This window comes from Nycticebus coucang, chromosome 5 (genome assembly GCF_027406575.1).
Source record: "Nycticebus coucang isolate mNycCou1 chromosome 5, mNycCou1.pri, whole genome shotgun sequence".
NCBI classification, from domain to species: domain Eukaryota; kingdom Metazoa; phylum Chordata; class Mammalia; order Primates; family Lorisidae; genus Nycticebus; species Nycticebus coucang.
In genome coordinates this window covers 56,115,766-56,138,116 of record NC_069784.1, presented here as the reverse complement: position 1 = coordinate 56,138,116, position 22,351 = coordinate 56,115,766, and the positions used below count along the sequence as shown (strand labels likewise).

At 41.4% G+C, this 22,351-nt stretch overlaps 1 protein-coding gene across 1 annotated transcript; it reads right to left on the bottom strand.

Annotated features, from left to right (window-relative positions):
* Positions 1-6,935: 6,935 nt before the first annotated feature.
* LOC128586268 (endogenous retrovirus group K member 5 Gag polyprotein-like) lies at positions 6,936-14,002 on the bottom strand. Its single transcript, XM_053591957.1, has 2 exons — positions 13,987-14,002; positions 6,936-7,980 (listed from the first exon to the last, which is right to left on the bottom strand). The coding sequence occupies exon 2, from the start codon at positions 7,898-7,900 to the stop codon at positions 7,316-7,318; it is 585 nt and encodes a 194-aa protein (XP_053447932.1). The 5' UTR covers positions 7,901-7,980; positions 13,987-14,002; the 3' UTR covers positions 6,936-7,315.
* Positions 14,003-22,351: the final 8,349 nt, after the last annotated feature.

Below are 22,351 nucleotides of genomic sequence, written 5' to 3'. Positions count from 1 at the left end.
ACAGACATGCAGTAGTCTAAAGAAAATAGCCTCTCAAAGTCTCACAAACACCGCCCTTTCCTGGGAGACATCGTGCTGAGTCAGTGACTGAACCTAAGTGCTGCCAGGATTTTGAGGGACCCACTGAAGATGCAAGTGCTCTGAACAGTGCCCCTGATCAAAGCCTTCAAAAAGAGCAGGCAGAAGCCAGTTTCCCAAAGCCTATAAGAATCACCTCGTAATTAAATCTAATACCCATTCTGCTTGCCCCACCAATGTACACAAATGTGCACAATGCTTTCAGATGATCCAATGCTTATTACTCACAGAGTACAGTAAGTCAAGGATTCCACTATGCAATTAAAAGAAAGATCACCTGCGTGGCCCACCTCCCAGAAGACACATGGCAGTCTCTTACCCAGCTGAGATGACTGATGGGCGCCTTTGTTTTCACATCATCCTGCCTGACACTTGCTCTTCTGTTTCTCACAGTATAAAGATACGCCCTCCACCACAGTGCCAAGGGAGCACCAGCAAAGCTAACATCCTCAACACTCTCACTGGCCAGATACCCTAAATTCTATCCCTGGCTTGAGCTAAATACTGAGAAAGCTAGAAAGAGGGACTACATTCACTTACACTTCAGAAATGCCCTCATCAAGTTACACATTAAAGTCATAGTGTCAGTTGTTTTATGATCATCGAATAACAACTCCCGGTTCACATCCTCAGTTTTTGTCAAGACTACAATAAATACACATATGAAATTCACCACTGGTTTGGCTGTCAAAAACACTATTGAGAACTTTATTCATTCCATCAAGAGATACTCACCTTAATAAAGTCCCACATGAGATTTTTTTTAGAATTCACTTATAAGAAATGCTCTTTTCCCACCCCACCCCCCAAAAATGTCATCTCTCTTGCTTTCTGATCACCAGGGCTAATGGGGTTTTCTTTGGATATCTGCTGCCACAAAGCTCTGAGCTAAGATCAAAGTATAATTACAGCAATTATACTGACCCTTATAGTTGGTGAATTTTAATTTTCCTTTATCCAAGTTCTAATTTTATACTTCTTTTTTATTTTACTATTTTGAAGTAAGCAGCTTTGAATCTATTTGAAGAGACTATGAATAAATACATTAAAAAGGGAAAAATCAGTCTGGGCACAGTGGCTCACACCTATAATTCCAGTACTTTGAGAGGGTGCAGAGGGAGAATTGCTCGAGTTCAAGACTAGTATGGGCAACACAGCAAGACCCCATCCCTACAAAAGGTAGAAAAATTAGCCAGCTGTGGTGGCATGCACTTGTAGCCCTAGCTACTTTAGAGATTGAAGCAGAAGGATCACTTGAACCCCAGAGTTTAAGGATGCAGTGAGGAATGGTCACACCACTGCACTCCTACCTGGGTGACAGGATGAGACCCTGTTTCTAAAAAAAAAAAAGGGGAGGGAAGGAGGATTAAATCTCTCAAAGATTACTTTACAAATAGTGTACAAAAACATAATTCAGTTTATATGCAGTGATACATGTTTCCAATTTTACAACCACTCTTAATAACAGGAATGTGCTTATCAGGGTCTAGTAATAGATGGCAGAAGGAAGAGCCAACTACCTGCAACATCGGTCAGAGATGCCAAATTTCACCAGATGCAGCTTCCAACAGCCAAGTCCACTCTGTTCTTAGGGTCAGTTTGGTCCCATCAGGAGTTGCCCCCACTGATCAGTCAGTCAATACCTAGTTACCGACCATACCTTGTGATCTCACCTCTAGCAACCATCAGTCCTTTTATAATTACTAATGGAACCCAGCATCATATCAGGTGTTAAGTAGTTAAGAAGAAGAATAGAATTCTTCTCACAATATAAACAAAGAGAGAAGACTCACACATGGAGCAGTTAAAGAACAGGTGGTTGGAGGTGGAGGCCTACATAAGACCTCATCTTGGACTCCTGCAAAGTGCCGTGGGACGGGCCTGGTGAGGCATGGCACCAATAATCAGCATAGAAACTGTCCAAAAGGTCAAAATTTATGGACATTACAGTCACTGGCTTGTTAAGTCAACAATATTTGCTACATGCACCTTCTGCTACCCATTTTCTAGATGTTAGGAATAAAACAAAGACCAAAATGGATCACATTTCTGCCTTCATGCAATTATGTTTTAGTGGGGAAAATAGAAAACAAACCAATAACTGCACACTAAGTCATGGGGTGAATGTCAAAGGAAGTAAAAAGCAAAGTGGGTCAGAGAGAGTCTGGGGGGATGAGTGCTGCTGTTGAGAGTGGCTGGTAGGACAACACCTGGGCAGAGACCATAGAAGGTGAGGGAGCAGGGAGCCAAGCGATGGCTACTAAGGGGAGAGAAGCAGTGCCTGCTAAGACCCCGAGATGGGCATGTGTAGCAGGTTCTAGGGACAACAAAGAGGCAGCTGGAGGGAACAGAGCCAGCAGTGATGGGGCCAAAGGAGAGGATGAGATTGGAGGGAGTGTGGACCCTACCCAGTCAGCAGGGAAAGTGCCCAAAAGACACAGCTTGGCTACCTGGGGAATGAGGGTGGCCCTGCTCAGGCCTAGGGCACACCACAAACACAGGAGTGGAGCCGGGGAAGCCTCAAGTCCAGATGTGAGTGAACCAGAGAAGAACCTGGGTGGTGAGGGGAGCCTAAGGTGGAGTCTCATAAAAATATCCATAAAGCTTATTTCTCAAGGGCTTCTCAGAAAGCACTGGGATAGGAGTAGCAACCCAGATTGTCGTTTCCACAGGGACCCAGTTTGGACCCTACATCAGGCGCCTTCTTAAGGAAAGAAGAGAAAGCAGAAAGAAAACAGCATTTGGTAAAAAGATGAAATTCCTCCATGTCTATAGATATGCATCTGACTGTACATGTTGCCAGAAGGGGTAATTGTGGCTCGGAGTCTGTAGCTCAAGAGTCTGGGGCACCAGCCACATACACCAGAGCTGGCAGTTTCGAATCCAGCCCGGGCCTGCCAAACAACGACAGCTACAACCAAAAAATAGCCAAGCGTTGTGGCAGGCGCCTATAGTCCCAGTACTTGGGAGGCTGAGGCAGGAGAATTGCTTGAGCCCAGGAGTTGGAGGTTGCTATGAGCTGTGATGCCACGGCACTCTACCCAGGGTGACAGCTTGAGGCTTTGTCTCTAAAAAAAAAAAAAAGAAGGAGCAAGCGTGGCTAGCAAGAACTTTCACATTGTTCCAGAACCTCCACAAAATATCACAAACATTTCTTCCTGCCCCCTCTAAACCACTGAAGAAGAACTTGGGAAATGTTTCTGAGCCAACATCAAGGCTGGCTGACTAGATACAACCCCTGAAGGGGTTTCCACTAAAATAAAAGACAGTCTTCTTTAGGTCCCCTTCTGGGAAAGCCACACATAAGGAGAAGCCCCGAGAGTGAGAAGTTCCTTTGAAAAGAGAGTCTGAATGAATGTTAAGCCCTTTGCATCCAGTTTAAAGCCCTAGGCATTTTTTTTAAATCCATAAGAAAATATTCTGGCTTCTGCTAACTAGGTTGGGTGGTTTTGAAACACGGAGTCTGAAACTCTCCCAGCCCTATTACTTAACCCTATGTGAGTAAAATGCTGTACAATGCTTCTTCTCCAACAAGATTTTATTTAACTATTCCTCCCGATTCCACTGCCCTCTGTGATTCTATACCAGGTTTGGGAGTGTGGTGGAGAGGGGCAGAATCCTCCCTTCAGATCAAGTAGGTCAAATGGTTTCTAGTCTCAAGAAGAATTCAATCTGGCCAAGGACACAGGCTAAGCCATGAGGGAAAGTGCATGGGGATTTGTGTGCCACGTCCACCTTGGCCTGCTCTACCTATAAAAATAAAAAGGCACATTTTGGGAGGCTGAGTTGAGAGGATTGCTTGAGGTCAGGAGTTCAAAACCAGTCTGAGAAAGCATAAGACTCCGTCTCTACAAAAAACAGAACACTAGCTGGGCGTTTTGGCAGGCCGCTTGACTCCCAGCTACTCAGGAGGCTGAGGCAGGAGGATCACGTGTGCCCAGGAGTTTGAGGTTGCTGTGAGGTAGGCTGACATCACTGCACTGTAGCCAGGGTGACAAAATGAGATCTTGTCTCACGGAGGGGGGGGGTGGGGCCTTGGTGTGTGTCACACTTTATGGGGGCAAGACATGATTGCAAGAGGGACTTTACCTAACAATTGCAATCAGTGTAACCTGGCTTATTGTACCCTCAATGAATCTCCAACAATAAAAAAAAAAAAATGAGATCTTGTCTCAAATAAAAAAAGAAAGAAAGAAAAGGCAAAGACATAATCTGAAGGCTGAAGGGGAAAATGCCAAATTGATAATGGTTGTTACCTCTGAGAAGAGAGAAAAGGGGACAGGAGTGACAGTAGTGCCGCGGACCGCCTGTCGATGGGCCTCAGTCCGAGGGTGTTCAGGGTGAACGTTACAGGTTGATTGAAAGGTCGACGCAGGATGAAAATGACAGACTGCCACACACCGAGTGATGAAGAAAGCAGCTGTGACTTTACTTTTTTAAGCATGGTATTTATACATTTTCTTTCCAGGGTTAAAACAATGTAATCATTATTTTGCTTATGCTTGTAAATTATCTTTATGTCTCCATATGTGGTTTATCATGCACTATATGTTTTCAAGGTTTTTCTTTTTGGAGGGAGGTGGTTTATCTTTTCAAGGTTTTTGCTCTAGGGAGGTGGTTTTATTAGTAACACTTGGTTGCTTCCCCTTATCTAGGAATGTCAAGGTTTGTGACTTCTCTTAGTTCTGTAACTCTTTTTAGTTTCTTATGATCTTATTTTTAAAACAGCTGAACATGTTCTTTTATGTATAATGCTTGATTACTTCTATATATATTCTATGTATTTTTACTCTAATTAGTAACTATATTTTGATTCATAGTTAATTGCTTGTTAAACATTAAACTACTCTATTGATTTGTGTTACATATGAAAATTAGTGAAGTAAGATGTTTTTCTAAGTAAAGTTTTATTGCAGATGGTGATAATGCATGTTGTGTTAGAGAAAAGTTTTCCTGTGAGAGGCACCGTGGATGGTGGGTGTGCATATTGTGATGGAACATTTTGTTTGCCGTGTCTGCATTGTCTCAAGTCACTGACATTTATGGTAGGGACGTGCTGTTGACCAGGCTTACTTGGAGCCACTGAGTTCGGCACAGCCATTCTTGCTGTGTTTAATTGTGGATCAGTAAGTCACTGTGTTTATTCTTAGTTTCTCAAAACAATCAGGCAATAATCAGTCATTCAACTGAACAGACAGGTTTCAGGGTAAAGGTTTCTTAGGCTTTTATGCCGCACCTCATGACTTCCTACGTTCACTAAAAGGCATGCTAGGCAACTTATGCGCTGCTGTCGCAAGCCAGGGGGACTGGGGGTAACGCTCCGGGGAGCACAGACCGCCTAACCACGTACTTTACAACGCGGACAGAGCCATCCCACCACGGCCAGATGCCGGGGGTGCGGCATTTCCCCCTTTTTTGTTAATGAAACGTAGTTCAAAGAGGTCTTGGCGAACAGCCTTTAAGGAGGAAAAGACACAACGAAGGAGACATGGTAACAGTAAGACAACACAGAATATCAGGCATCCAATAATGACAATAAACACAATGTACTGAACCCAGGATAAAGGACTTAAAGATTTAAGATTGTCAGAGAGTGACTGAGCCAGTGCATCGAGAGACGTATCAGGTAGATGGGCTTCACTGATGGCAGTGATATCCTTTTGAAGGGTATGTAAGTCATGTGTAATGTCATTATCCTTCCACACACCTTGCAAATGTGCCTTTGTTTTGTCCTAAGGAGTAGAAAGATTGTAAGGTAAAGGAGTAACACAGATAGCTGGAAAGGCAGAGTGACATTTAGTTTGAAGTTTATGTTGTATGAACTTTATATCTTGTCCGAGAGCTAACACTACTTCCTCTAGGATGTTGAGTTTAGCTTCAAGTTTATTATCTATACTAGCCTGAGTCATTAAAGTTAGAGTAATGTTGCTACTTAAAGAGTTAACAAAGTGAGCTGTATGAACTTCTTGAACTAGGGCGGTAGTAGCCACTGCAAAAGTAGTAACTATAGAAATTAAAGCTAAAATACCTAAAATTAATGTTGTTATAAATCTCTTAGGTTTAATTAATTCATTAACAGTGTGTAAAACTTGTAAGGCAGAGTTATCATACCAAGGATTATTCTGTAAATTAACAGGTAACATTACATAAGAAGGTTTTTTTTACAATTAACATAACATTCAGCAATCTATTATTTACATGAAATATACCAGAAGAAGCAATACAATTGGTTATTTTTACAAGTTAAAAGATTTTAAAGGAAATACATAGTCAACTGGATCACATGTAAATTCTTTCACAAATTCTCTTTTATGAGTTTCATTTAACTTGCACAGACCATCTACAAACATTTTAAACTTTCTTGAACTTTTGTTCTGCCTTTTACTTTCTTACATAACTATTCTGTTTCAGGACAAAATTTATCACACAAGATTCTTTCTTTGCACAATGTCATTCTCTTTTCTGCTTAATTTCTCTTACTCTCAAAAACTCACTTTCCATCAAACAGGATTCCAGTTTACCATGAAGTTACTTATTCACTCAGCCAAACTGATAATTAGAAGGTTTAAAAGACAAGAATTTTATCCGTTGACAAAGATTCAGTTTGTAAAAATATTTTTCTTATTTATATAAATTACTAGTGGCAAAGAGTCAATAATAAAGGTTCTAAACCTCACCCTTGGGATTTCGTCAGTGCTGCTGTCTGGGGGCTGTAACACTTGGGAGGCAGGCCCGCCCCACGAAGGGCAGGGGGGCCCTTAGCTTCCTTCCCCGCTGGGTCTTTTCAGCCGTCTTGGAGTCAGTGGAAATGTGCCGGGTGCCGGTGGTTTTGTTTGCTATCAGCGAGTGTACTTTCATTTTCTCTAAGCGGCGGGTGAGATCTTGCAGCAGCCGCTGGCGTCTTCTTCTGCGTTGTCTTTTCTGAATCTGAGTTAACTACTCCTGGAATAACTTCAAAGTTTTTAGTATAATTTGAACTTTTACCAATTATAATTTCAACTGTCCCCGGCAAGAGTTGCCCTTTTACTGCAGTGGGGATTAAAGTAACACCGTCCCATTTGGATAATAAGACATTCCTTTCACTTGCTAAATTTAAACCTGCACTCTCAGGCGTGCCCCGTGAAAGGTCATGAATAGTAAATTCAGGGGCTTGAGGATTTAAAGTAGATGAGGGCTGTGTTTTACAAGCTACAGCCTGCTCTCCCTTGGGGCCTGGGCTGGGAGAATGCCCCTTTTACTAGTTTTTTGATCTCCGTACGTCCTGATCCTCAGGATCAGTGTCACCCTTGTTATTCAAGGGGGTTCCATCCTTATGAAATTTTGATTTACATTCATTTTTCCAGTGTCTGCCCTTCTTACAGCGAGGGCATAAGCCGGGTGGGTCCCCCCTCGGCTTATTGGCATGGGACTGTTTACAGTCCTTCTGCATGCGTCCTGGCTTGCCACAATTGTAGCAAGTGTTGGTAGGAGCTGTTGGCCCCTTACCTTCTTTATTGAAGGTATTTTTAACATAGGCGCTGAATTTCTGACCTTGCATTGCTGCAGCAAACGCCATTCCCTGTACGATTGCTGGTGAGGCATCCATGCATGCTTCTAACTGTTTGAGCAACAGTGATGTGCCCTCAGACGGGGGGAGCATTCTGTTAATGGCTTCTTCCAGCCTTGAAATAAAGTCTTGGTACGGCTCCTCCGCACCTTGCTTAATAAGAAAATGTATAAGCTCCTCCAACCGTTTGAGGGACACATTGAACCCATTTTTAACTAACAAATGCTGTAACATGACATTGAATATACGTTCCTCTTTGATCAATGCGTGCCTCATGGTACCTGTTGATTACTCACACTTAACCGGTCAGCCTTTACCGGCGGGACTGCAGCTCCCTGGTGAGAGTCGCCTTCAACCTGAAAAGAGAGAGAAAGAAAGAAAAAGAAAGATCACCTGTCCTTCAAGTCCCTGTTCGAGGGCGCCAGCTGTCACGGACCGCCTGTCGATGGGCCTCAGTCCGAGGGTGTTCAGGGTGAACGTTACAGGTTGATTGAAAGGTCGACGCAGGATGAAAATGACAGACTGCCACACACCGAGTGATGAAGAAAGCAGCTGTGACTTTACTTTTTTAAGCATGGTATTTATACATTTTCTTTCCAGGGTTAAAACAATGTAATCATTATTTTGCTTATGCTTGTAAATTATCTTTATGTCTCCATATGTGGTTTATCATGCACTATATGTTTTCAAGGTTTTTCTTTTTGGAGGGAGGTGGTTTATCTTTTCAAGGTTTTTGCTCTAGGGAGGTGGTTTTATTAGTAACACTTGGTTGCTTCCCCTTATCTAGGAATGTCAAGGTTTGTGACTTCTCTTAGTTCTGTAACTCTTTTTAGTTTCTTATGATCTTATTTTTAAAACAGCTGAACATGTTCTTTTATGTATAATGCTTGATTACTTCTATATATATTCTATGTATTTTTACTCTAATTAGTAACTATATTTTGATTCATAGTTAATTGCTTGTTAAACATTAAACTACTCTATTGATTTGTGTTACATATGAAAATTAGTGAAGTAAGATGTTTTTCTAAGTAAAGTTTTATTGCAGATGGTGATAATGCATGTTGTGTTAGAGAAAAGTTTTCCTGTGAGAGGCACCGTGGATGGTGGGTGTGCATATTGTGATGGAACATTTTGTTTGCCGTGTCTGCATTGTCTCAAGTCACTGACATTTATGGTAGGGACGTGCTGTTGACCAGGCTTACTTGGAGCCACTGAGTTCGGCACAGCCATTCTTGCTGTGTTTAATTGTGGATCAGTAAGTCACTGTGTTTATTCTTAGTTTCTCAAAACAATCAGGCAATAATCAGTCATTCAACTGAACAGACAGGTTTCAGGGTAAAGGTTTCTTAGGCTTTTATGCCGCACCTCATGACTTCCTACGTTCACTAAAAGGCATGCTAGGCAACTTATGCGCTGCTGTCGCAAGCCAGGGGGACTGGGGGTAACGCTCCGGGGAGCACAGACCGCCTAACCACGTACTTTACAACGCGGACAGAGCCATCCCACCACGGCCAGATGCCGGGGGTGCGGCACAGTAGTAGTCAAAGAAGTGTTGGATATTATCTGCAATGTTTTCATTTCTTCTAGGACTGGGGATTTATGCATTATTTGTGTATAATCAAAAACTACTTTGAGAACTATAACTCCATCAGTATGTTTGAATCCCAAAAAAGAAAATCATATTCCAGACTCATTTGAGTCTTATTTAAAATCTAGGACAATCATTGTTTAGAAGTAGGTCCTGATACACAAGAAAAGTCAATTAAATGTCACTATTTTTTGGCCACTGAGTTTATAATTTTCTTCCAAGAAAGACACACAGGACAAGAGTTGTCTGGTTGCTTACATTTTCCAATCAAGAAAAATTTGACTGAGCTGCACAAGAATGTGTCAAGGATTTCAGAATTTATCTCATGCCCCAGTTCATTCTGTTACACCCCTTCTTAATTGTGAGCACATTGAGGGGAGTCCTAAGCTTCCGTAATTACAGGCCCCAGTGTATTTAAAGGAGCCTCATTCAGGCAGAACAAATGCTTCCTGATGGATCATGCTGAGCCCCTCAGTGAACACAGCGATGGGGATCTGCACAGCACTTGTCCTTGGTGGGCTTGAAACACACCACAGCACTGTGTCCCCCAGAGCCACACAGTAACACTTAATTGTGTACACACAGCAGGCATGACCACTCCGTCTCACGCCTAGGCTCGGAGAAGATTTTGTAAGATGCCTGACATCGCACAGCAGGCTGCACCCCAGAGAGTGCTCAGGGCAGCCACCCTCAGCAGCAACTGTCACCAGGCTTCTCCCCCAGAGGACTTGATGCCTTCAAATAACTGTTTGAAGTTTCCTCTTGACTGTAGACACTCTGCAGGGAACTTCTTACACTAAGTGCCACAGATACACCTCAGTGCTGAGGGGCTAAGGCCCCATGAGCAGAGGAGCATCCCAGGTGAAGTCATCCCTGCACCATTTCACTATGGACTTTCTGTCAAGAAACCTCCTCACACAGGCAGTGTGGGTGAATGGGTGGAAAAACCAAGGGCCCCGACATGTGCAGACTCAGGTTGAAGCCAGTGTCCTCACTGTGTGACTGTGGCACAGCAGGGTGGGCCAAGTAGTCATTCCATAGGTGTCCCTTTCCTTTCTCAGAGTGGGAACTGGAGTTATCTGTTTTCAATATACTTTGCTTTTATTTTCTTTGAAGGAAAACAATAAAGCTTTTGTCTCTTGAACAAAAGAGAAGACCAGACTGAATGGAGATTTCAGATGTTCTAATGGTGGGAATAGAGAAAGGGAAGACACCGAGGTAAGAAAAGGCACAGCAATAAAGAAACAGAAACAGGGTGGCACCTGTGGCTCAGTGAGTAGGGCACCGGCCCCATATACCAAGGGTGGCGGGTTCAAATCCAGCCCCGGCCAAACTGCAACAAAAAATAGCTGGGTGCTGTGGTGGGCACCTGTAGTCCCAGCTACTCAGGAGGCTGAGGCAAGACAATCACCGAAGCCCAAGAGCTGGAGGTTGCTGTGAGCTGTCATTCCACAGCACTCTACCGAGGGCAACAAAATGACACTCTGTGTCTAAAAAAAAAGAAAGAAACAAAGAAAAGTAACAGAAAGAGAGTGAAATGCTGAAAAGAAAAGGAAGACAAAAGAGAGACAAAGGAGATAACAGACAGAGATGATGAGAAAATGAGAAAGAAACAGGAGCTGAGGGGCAAGAAGACCCAGGAATTAGATGAGGGAAACTCAAGACAGGAGGCCAGCAGGCCATGTGCCTCAGCAGCAGAAGCCCAGATAACACACACAACCCATCCAGCTGCCAAAGACTGATTTACAAAAAAGGTGGGGAGACATTTATGCAAGAACAATTTCTCTCAAAAGGTTGTTCAAAGCAAGATTATAATTATTGGCATTATTCTTATTAATCACTCTAATGGCATCAAATGACCATAGGGAGCCGTTGAGACATGCAAGGCAACCGGCTCCTCCAGGGTCATATGGGGTGGGTGGCACGAGAGCTGGGAAATCAGCCCTCCCTCCTGCTTCAGAAGCCAGAAACTATTTCTGCCCATGCCTGGGGTCCCCGAGCACCGGCATGAAAGAGTTTCCTACACAGATTCAAAAATAATGAAATAGGGGTGGTGCCTGTGGCTCAGCGGGTAGGGCACCGGCCCCATATGCCGAGGGTGGCGGGTTCAAACCCAGCCCCGGCCAAACTGCAACAAAAAAATAGCCGGGCGTTGTGGCAGGCGCCTGTAGTCCCAGCTACTCGGGAGGCTGAGGCAAGAGAATCGCCTAAGCCCAAGGATTTGGAGGTTGCTGTGAGCTGTGTGACGCCACGGCACTCTACCGAGGGCGATAAGGTGAGACTCTGTCTCTACAAAAAATAAAAAATAAAAAAATAATGAAATAGTATTGAGCTAAATATCAGGAAAACTTCCTTACAAAGGCTGTTTTTGTTTTGTTTTGTATAAATAAATAACATATGTTGGACATTCTGTGCAAATAAGCTGCCCAGAGAGCCCAGGAAGATGCTCAGAAGAGAAACCAAATAGAATTGTCATTCCATGCTTTTATTAAAGACACATGGAAAAAGCTCAAGATGTCTTTGTTACACACAGTATTGGAAATCACGTAGGAGATTTTAAAACAAAGAAACCAAATCAGATGTAAAAAGATTTAGGCCCCAGCCCTGTGTTCCTTTGGGAAACAGCAGCCTCCCGTGGCCTGTGTTCCCAAGCAGGAAATGGAGATGGCTTGTGGGACTGTCCTCAAAATCAGTATGACTGGCAAAGAAAGAATCTCCATGCTCCCAGAAAATACATTTGCCTGTATTCACTTAATCTGATTTTGTGAGTCTTCAATCAGTTTGTCATATTCACAAGGCTATTAGAGATTTCTCCAGTACTGTTTACCTCATAGCCATTAATAAGATTGTAGGACTAGCTGCCTCTAACAGGAGTCTACAAAATCACTGCAAAAAAAGTGAGTGGAAATAATTGCTATTGTAAAAGATTCGTTTAAGTGCATCCAGCTATACATAATTTCTTTAGGAATTTTAAAAAATTTATATAGGCTGGTGAAATTAAACATGGTTTTTAATAATTAAGCTCCTTCTAGGCTCATGACACTTAAGGTGATATAATCAAATAGGAAAGATGAAAGCAAAATTTCAGCAGATCACCAATTCTGTAGCCCACAGAGTCTCCGGGGTTCAACATTTTGCTTCTATGATCATCAGAAAAGAGAGGCTGGTATCTCTAACACAGTGTAGACCCCCTCATGCTTTGACAGCATTTGAACACAGAAAAAGGGGCTATAACGCCTGGAGACAGACCTGGTGGAGGTTAAGACAGGTCTACGTCTGTGTTTCCCATCACATTGTAGCAAGCATCTGATGTAATAGGGCTCTTTAGCCTTGACATATCCAAGTAACATGTGCTGTCACAAATTGTGGAAGAGACCTTGTTTGGGACTAAAGTGATTCAGTTTAGTCCCAAACAATCTGTTTCACTTTTAGGAGATGAGGCCTCTCTTGGTTCCTAGAGTTATTCTTGAGAGCACAACAGCACACTATCAATACATGCTGGGGGCTCTGTGGCTGTACAGTGGATATGAGGTGGAGCTGTCACTCAAGGCAGGCTGTAGACATAGAGCAAACACACAGGAATGACATTCAAGGAAACACTAAGTTTAAGGTCCCAAGGAAGAAGAAAAAGGTGGAATGGGGTTTGTTTGGCAATGAATCAGACCATTATATAACAAGGGCGTTGTCTGAAAAAGATGTCTGGTTAAAGGGTACAATTAACACCCCTATTTAAGCACCAGGATCACCAAGCCCTGTGTTCCATGAGCTCTCAAGCCTGAGTCCTCCATTTCTCTTGGCAACCTAGATAAATCCTTCAAGAAAAACTTCTGCTTCTATAAATGTTTGCCTTTCTTGGCACTCTTACATAGATAATTAGACTGCACAGATGTATTTTTGGCTTTCTAGGGAATTCTATAACATTTCTAACACTGACAGTTCTTAATAGAATGAGAGAAGAAAATTCTAATGGACTTTATCCAAAGACTAACTTTTCCAAATACTCCTCCATCGTGTTCAAGAAGACGGACTTCTGAAAAACAATTCCTGTCTTAGTCCCCAGCCACTGCTATGTGTCCATTAAGAGACTATATTGAGATAAATCTTCATCTCCTCCTCCAGATTTCAAATCCTTGAGGAAAAATCAGTTTCTTATTCATCTCCTATTCCCAGAACACACATCTGTTAGCAAATGCTTGCTGAATGAATGAATGAATTCATTATTATTGCCATCACAGAACCTCCTGGCTGCAAAGAAATTCAGTGGTCACATGACCAGTGGTTCTTGAGGCTGCATCAGAATTAGGTGTTTTTCTTTTTTTTTTTTTTTTTTTTTTTGTAGAGACAGAGTCTCACTGTACCACCCTCGGGTAGAGTACCGTGGCGTCACACAGCTCACAGCAACCTCTAACTCTTGGGCTTACGCGATTCTCTTGCCTCAGCCTCCCAAGCAGCTGGGACTACAGGCGCCCGCCACAATATTTTTTGTTGCAGTTTGGCCAGGGCTGGGTTTGAACCCACCACCCTCGGCATATGGGGCCGGCGCCCTACTCACTGAGCCACAGGCACCGCCCTAGTCAGGTATTTTTCAATGCAGAGTCTAGGATCCCACCACAGACCTCCTGGATCACCCACTCTGGAGGTGTGGCCTGGAATCATTTTTTTTCTATAGATCCCCCAGTGATTCTAAAGGACAGCAAAGATAGAAAGCACAGATCTCATCCAACAGACCACTCAAGCCAGGCAACATTCATTTGTTCATGTTTCTACTCACCAAGGGTTGATTGAACTGCTACTATATTCTAGGCACTGGAATAAATAGAAAGGACATGCTTCTGGCTCTCACAGAATAATTTCTAAAGGAGACAGATAAGAAACAAGTAATTAATATACAATGTGACATGTATCATAACAAAGTAAGTACAAAGAAAAAGGTAATTTGATGTAAATGATTCCTAGACCTGCTCCCTACTTCCTGGGACAGGCAGTCTAGTGTAGACAACCTTCTGGAACCCCACTATCAGTACTGTCCTCAGGGGACATCTCAGATGTAGAAGGAGAGGTCACCCTGTCTTCACTCCATTTGAGCTCTGTGGGGTGCATTCGTGGCTACAGGCTAAAGAGGCCTGTTCAGTTTCTTCTTCTTCTTTTGAGGGATTATAGTAAGAGCATTGGAAATGAAAGGTGAACTAAAAATGCTAAATTTCACAAATGAGTTACAAATGGCATTACAAATAGGTCTGATCTTTATACTGTAATCTGCCTCTAGGAGATGGACAAAGAAGGGATGATATAAATTCAGGAAAATAAAAGGAGTTGGATATTCTTCAACACATTCCAAGTGCACTCCAGTTGGCAAAAAAGATGGCTCCCTGTCTTCTGAGGAGCATCATCAGCAACATCAATGTGTTCCTTCAGCATGCAAAAAGCGACAGAGACTGCTAAAGGCTCAATAAGACAAAACTCAAGTCACTTCTCAAACAAGAGTTTGGAATTACCCTGGAGGTAAGAGGGACAAGGACTCACTCACTCTCCTTGTCCACTTACTCTGTTACTTGAGACTGTCTTCACCAGTGACACTACCTTCTCCTGATTTCCCTCCTACCTCTCCAGCTATTTCTTCTCAGGGCCATTTCAAGTTGCTCTTCTCTGTCCTTTCTTTAGGGTTGATATTCACTAGAATCCCATTCTCACTCTGTGCATTCCCCCTAGTAAGTTTACAACTCTCTTTGCTGCATCATTCGCTCTATGCTGGTTTTTCTTGAAGGACTTACCTAGGTTCAAAGTCACCTCATCAGCCAGAACTCTCTCCTGAGCTTCAGATGCACTTAGTATCTCCATTAGATATAGCACAAACATCTCAAATTCAACCTGTGGAAAAAAAGAAACAAAAAAAACCTGTCCCTCAAACACTTTCCTCCATCTCATCCTATATCTCACAGATGAGCATTTGTCTAAGAGCTCATTTGTCTAAGCCAAGAAAGGCACCAGCCTTAACACCCCCATCTATTTTACATCTCACATCTAATTACATCACCACATCCTCTGACTTCTAAAACAAATGTCTCTCAGATCTGCTCGCTTCTTTCCTTAACCACTGCCCCCTGATGTGAATTATTACAATAATTTCTAATTATTAGAAAATAATTAATTATTTTCTATTATTAGTTTCTTTTAAATTAATAATAAATAGTTTAAAAACAATGATGAGAATGAGTGAGAGTAAGATGGCGGCCAAGTAACAGCTTCCCTGCAATGGGGCACCGTGAATCTGGGGAGATAAGACTCCAGGCATCTCTGCCTGGTGGGATCTGCCGATAATCATCCCTTTGAGGATACAGGGAGTCAGCGAGAGACTTCTGGACCCCAAGAGGAAGACAAAAACAGTGGAAAACTAGCAAGTGGTTGCGTGTGTTTGAGCAGTCTAATCCTACCAGCAGCTGTAAGTACAGCAGCAGCGAGACTGCAAACCAGAAAGGCCTTACTGGTGAACTGTTTTGGTGTTTTTGGACTTGGCACTCAGTTGACCTGCATTGGGGAGAGCTTGAGCAGGAGTGCAGAGAACTTTGAGTGTTGTCTAGGGCCCCAGACTGAGCCGCTGAGCCGGACAGAGGTAATAGTGTTCAGCTGTGGGCTGCAGTGAGCCATTGTGAGAGAACTGCCCAAGCAAGCTCCACCCTCAGAGTTGCAGAGCAAAGATCGGGCAAGAGCTAGTAACCTAGTGAATGAGCAGCCTAAAGGCAGGGACTGAGCTGCCTTACAGCCTTAACCCTCAGGGGCAGAGTGAGACCGGTTTTGGCATGCTGGGTAAGTGGATAGCCACTTCAGCAGTGATCCCAGCGACAAGCACTTTCCTGGGAAAGCTTCTGCTTAGCCAAGTTTAGAAGTTTAAAGTGCCTTTTAAGAAGGATGAAAAGACATGTAGGGTCTCCACCCTGTGGGGTTTGAGAAATCAGCGCAGGCCTCCAGTTGTATCAGCATTGTGATTAACATCTCACACCCCCGAAGACCACCTGTTGCCCAGACAATATTCAACAAAATATATATACTGCTTTGTATTTGGTTGGTTTTTCTTTTTGTTTGTTTGCTTGTTTTTTGTTTATTTTGTTGTTGTTATATTGGTTTTTAATTTCAACATTTTCCCTGCACATTCTTTCTTTTCTTCTTTTTTCTTTCTTTTCTTTCTCCGTTTTTCTATTTTAAATACAATTTCCCAGTGCTGCCTTTTTCAATAATTAGAACTTCATTTTTGCTAGTGTTTCTACCCCTATTATTTGGTTTTTCACCCAATTTTATCCCGTAAAGTTTTCTGTTTGCTTGTTTTGGTTTGATTTATAGCATTTTTGCCTTTTCTCTCTACTTGGTGGAAGTAGAGTACTATGTCCAATCAGTTTAGCAAAGAGCTGCTGACATCAAGGGAACCATCTAACCGGGCACCCCCAGATGTTGGAGGGCTTTTAAGGTTGTGTCAAAGTACCCTACTGTACACCTATATTGCTCTGTCACCCTCTTTCTGTGCCTCTCTTCTTTTTCTCAATATTCCCTTTTACCCACCCCCTCTCCTTTCTCTATTTTCTTTTCTTTCTTTCCTTCTTTCTTTTTCTTTCTTTTATCCCTTCTTGCTCTTCAACATTCTCATCCTTCTGGTCCTGTACCAAAAGGACTCATTGAAACCTTAAGCCACAGGCACGGGAACTTAAAGAGCAAGAGGAAGTGAAAGGAAAATTAGGGCAAGGAAACAGATAAAAGAAATCACCCATGAGGAATAATCAGCAGAAAACTCCGGGCAACATGAAGAACTAGTCCAGAGCAACCCTACAACTGACCATGAGGTAGCTACTGCAGAGGCTTTCACCTATAAAGAAATGTTAGGAATGACAGAAAGGGAATTTAGAATACACATGATGAAAACAATGAAAGAAATGATGGAAACAATGAAGGAAACTGCTAATAAAGTGGAAAATAACCAAAAGGAAATCCAAAAACATATTCAAATAAGACATGAATGATGTGAAGAACATAGAAAGGATATAGCAGAGCTGAAGGAACTGAAGCAGTCAATTAGGGAACTTAAAGATGAAATGGAAAGTATCAGCCACAGGTTAGACCATGCAGAAGAAAGAATTTCAGAGGTAGAGGACAAAGTTCTTGAGATAACTCAGATAGTTAAAGAGGCAGACAAGAAGAAAGAGAAAGCAGAACATTCACTGTCAGAATTATGAGACTTTATGAAGCATTCCAACATACAAGTTATGGGAATTCCAGAAGGGGAAGAAGAATGCCCCAGAGGAATGGAAGCCATACTAGAGAGTATTATAAAAGAAAATTTCCCAAATGTCACCAAAGATTCTGACACACTGCTTTCAGAGGGATATCGGATCCCAGGTCACCTCAACTCTAACCGAGCTTCTCCAAGACACATTGTGATAAACCTGTGCAAAATCAAGACAAAAGAAAAGATTCTGCAAGCTGCCAGGAGTAAGCGAAAGTTGACCTACAGGGGCAAATCCATCAGAGTGACTGCAGACTTCTTTAATGAAACTTTCCAAACAAGAAGACAATGGTCATCTACCTTTATTCTACTTAAACAGAACAATTTCCAGCCCAGAATTCTGTACCCTGCTAACCTAAGCTTTAAAATTGATGGAGAAACCAAATCATTTACACATATACAAACATTGAGGAAATTCGCCAAAACAAGACAAGCTCTACAGGAAATACTTCAACCTGTTCTACACACTGACCATCACAATGGATCAGCAGCAAAGTAACAACTGAGAAATTAAAGGACAGAACCTAACTTCCACACTGATGCAAAAGATAAAACTAAGCAATGGACTCTCACAAAATAAGATGAATAGAATACTACCACACTTATCAATTACCTCAACAAATGTTAATGGCTTGAATTCCCCACTGAAGAGACATGATTGGCTAACAGGATTAAAAACACACAAGCCATCCATTTGCTGTCTGCAAGAAACACACCAGGCTTCATAAGACAAATTAAAACTCCGAGTCAAGGGTTGGAAGACAATTTTTCAGGCAAATGGAATTTAGAAGAAAAGAGGAGTTGCAATCATATTTTCAGATACATGTGGATTTAAAGCAACTAAAGTCAAAAAAGACAAAGATGGTCACTTTATATTGGTCAAGGGAAAAATGCAAGAAGTTTCGATTCTAAATATTTATGCACCCAATTTAAATGCTCCCAGATTCTTAAAACAGACCTTACTCAGTCAGAGCAATATGATATCTGATAATACCATAACAACAGGGGACATTAACACTCCTCTTACAGAGCTGGACAGATCCTCTAAACAGAAATTAAACAAAGATATAAGAGATTTAAATGAGATCCTATAACAACTGTGCTTCATAGACACATATAGAACACTCCATCCCAAAGATAAAGACTATACATTCTTCTCATCACACCATGGAACATTCTCCAAAATTAAAATTGATCATATCCTGGGACACAAAACAAATATCAACAGAATAAAAAGAATTGAAATTTTACCATGTATCTTCTCAGACCATAAGGCACTAAAGGTGGAACTCAACTCTAACAAAAACATTTGACACACACAAAGGCATGGAAATTAAACAACCTTCTGTTGAATGACAAATGGGTGCAGGAAGAAATAAATCAGGAAATCATTAACTTCCTTGAGCATAACAACAATGAAGACACAAGCTACCAAAACCTGTGGGATACTGCAAAAGCAGTTTGGAGAGGAAAATTTATCACTTTAGATCCCTACAGGAATGTAAATGTCTTAGCAAAGTAACTAAGAAAATACCAGGAGGGCTATGTCAACTAATGTGATGAAAATGTGTCAAATGGTCTATGAACCAAGTGTATGGTGCCCCATGATCATATTGATGTACACAGCTATGATTTAATAAAAAATAAATAAATAAATAAAAACAGAAAGAGAGCACATCAACAAACTCACAAGCCATCTTATGGAATTGGAAAAAGAAGAACAATCTAAGCCTAAACTCAGTAGAAGAAAAGAAATACCCAAAATCAAATCAGAGATCGATGAAATTGAAAACAAAAGAATCATTCGGAAAATTAATGAAACAAGAAGTTTGGTTTTTGAAAAAAATAAATAAAATAGATAAACCTTTGGCCAGACTAACTAGAAATAGAAAAGTAAAATCTCTTGTAAATTCAATCAGAAATGATAAAGGGGAAATAACAACTGATCCCACAGAGATACAAGAGATCATCTCTGAATACTACCAGAAACTCTTTGCCCAGCAATTTGACAATGTGAAGGAAATGGATCAATATTTGGAATCACACCCTCTCCCTAGACTTAGCCAGGAAGAAATAGAGCTCCTGAACAGACCAATTTCAAGCACTGAGAGCAAAGAAACAATAAAAAATCTTCCAACCAAAAAATGCCCTGGTCCAGATGGCTTCACTCCAGAATTCTATCAAACCTTCAAGGAAGAGCTTATTCCTGTACTGCAGAAATTATTCCAAAAAATTGAGGAAGAAGGAATCTTCCCCAACACATTCTATGAAGCAAACATCACCCTGATACCAAAACCAGGAAAAGACCCAAACAAAAAGGAGAATTTCAGACCAATCTCACTCATGAACATAGACGCAAAAATTCTCAACAAAATCCTAGCCAATAGATTACACCTTATCATCAAAAAAGTCATTCATCATGATCAAGTAGGTTTCATCCCAGGGATGCAAGGCTGGTTTAACATACGCAAGTCTATAAACGTTATCCACCATATTAACAGAGGCAAAAATAAAGATCACATGATCCTCTCAATAGATGCAGAAAAAGCATTTGATAAAATCCAGCATCCTTTTCTAATAGAACACTGAAGAGTAGAGGCATAGGTGGCACATTTCTAAAACTGATTGAAGCTATCTATGACAAACCCACAGCCAATATTTTACTGAATGGAGTAAAACTGAAAGCTCTTCCTCTTAGAACTGGAACCAGACAAGGTTGTCCTCTGTCACCTTTACTATTCAACATAGTGCTGGAAGTTCTAGCCAATACAATTAGGCAAGACAAGGAAATAAAGGGAATCCAAATGGGAGCAGAGGAGGTCAAACTCTCCCTCTTTGCTGACGACATACATAGAGAACCCCAAAGACTCAACCACAAGACTCCTAGAAGTCATCAAAAAATACAGTAATGTTTCAGGATATAAAATCAATGTCCACAAGTCAGTAGCCTTTGTGTACACCAATAACAGTCAAGATGAGAAGCTAATTAAGGACACAACTCCCTTCACCATAGTTTCAAAGAAAACGAAATACCTAGGAGTATACCTAACGAAGGAGGTGAAGGACCTCTATAAAGAAAACTATGAAATCCTCAGAAAGGAAATAGCAGAGGATATTAACAAATGGAAGAACATACCATGCTCATTGATGGGAAGAATCAACATTGTTAAAATGTCTATACTTCCCAAAGCAATCTACCTATTCAATGCCATTCCTATCAAAATACCAACATCGTACTTTCAAGAGTTGGAAAAAATGATTCTGCATTTTGTATGGAACCAGAAAAAAACCCGTATAGCTAAGGCAGTTCCCTGTAACAAAAATAAAGCTGGGGGCATCAGCATACCAGATTTTAGTCTGTACTACAAAGCCATAGTGCTCAAGACAGCATGGTACTGGCACAAAAACAGAGACATAGACACTTGGAATCGAATTGAAAACCAAGAAATGAAACTAACATTTTACAACCACCTAATCTTTGATAAACCAAACAAGAACATACCTTGGGGAAAAGACTCCCTATTCAATAAATGGTGCTGGGAGAACTGGATGTCTACATGTAAAAGACTGAAACTGGACCCACACCTTTCCCCACTCACAAAAATTGATTCAAGATGGATAAAGGACTTGAACTTAAGGCATTAAACAATAAAAATCCTCCAAGAAAGCATAGGAAAAACACTGGAAGATATTGGCTTGGGGAAAGACTTCATGAAGAATACTGCCATGGCAATTGCAACAACAAAAATAAACAAATGGGACTTCATTAAACTGAAAAGCTTCTGTACAGCTAAGGAGACAACCAAAGCAAAGAGACAACCTACACAATGGGAAAGGATATTTGCATATTTTCAATCAGACAAAAGCTTGATAACTAGGATCTATAGAGAACTCAAATTAATCCACATGAAAAAAGCCAACAATCCTTTATATCAATGGGCAAGAGACATGAATAGAACTTTCTCTAAAGACGACAGACAAATGGCTAACAAACACATGAAAAAATGTTCATCATCTCTATATATTAGAGAAATGCAAATCAAAACAACCCTGAGATATCATCTAACCCCAGTGAGAATGGCCCACATCACAAAATCTCAAAACTGCAGATGCTGGCGTGGATGTGGAGAGAAGGGAACACTTTTACACTGCTGGTGGGACTGCAAACTAGTACAACCTTTCTGGAAGGAAGTATGGAGAAACCTCAAAGCACTCAACCTAGACCTCCCATTCGATCCTGCAATCCCGTTACTGGGCATCTACCCAGAAGGAAAGAAATCCTTTTATCATAAGGACACTTGTACTAGACTGTTTATTGCAGCTCAATTTACAATCGCCAAAATGTGGAAACAGCCTAAATGCCCACCAACCCAGGAATGGATTAACAAGCTGTGGTATATGTATACCATGGAATACTATTCAGCTATTAAAAAAAATGGAGACTTTACATCCTTCGTATTAACCTGGATGGACGTGGAAGACATTATTCTTAGTAAAGCATCACAAGAATGGAGAAGCATGAATCCTATGTACTCAATTTTGATATGAGGACAATTAATGACAATTATGGTTATGGAGGGGGAAACAGAAAGAGGGATGGAGGGAGGTGGGTGGGGCCTTGGTGTGTGTTACACTTTATGGGGGCAAGACATGATTGCAAGAGGGACTTTACCTAACAATTGCAATCAGTGTAAACTGGCTTATTGTACCCTCAATGAATCCCCAACAATAAAAAAAAAAAAATTGAGGAGGAAGGAATCTTCCCCAACACATTCTACGAAGCAAATATCACTCTGATACCGAAACCAGGAAAAGACCCAACCAAAAAGGAGAATTTCAGACCAATATTACTTGTGAATATAGATGC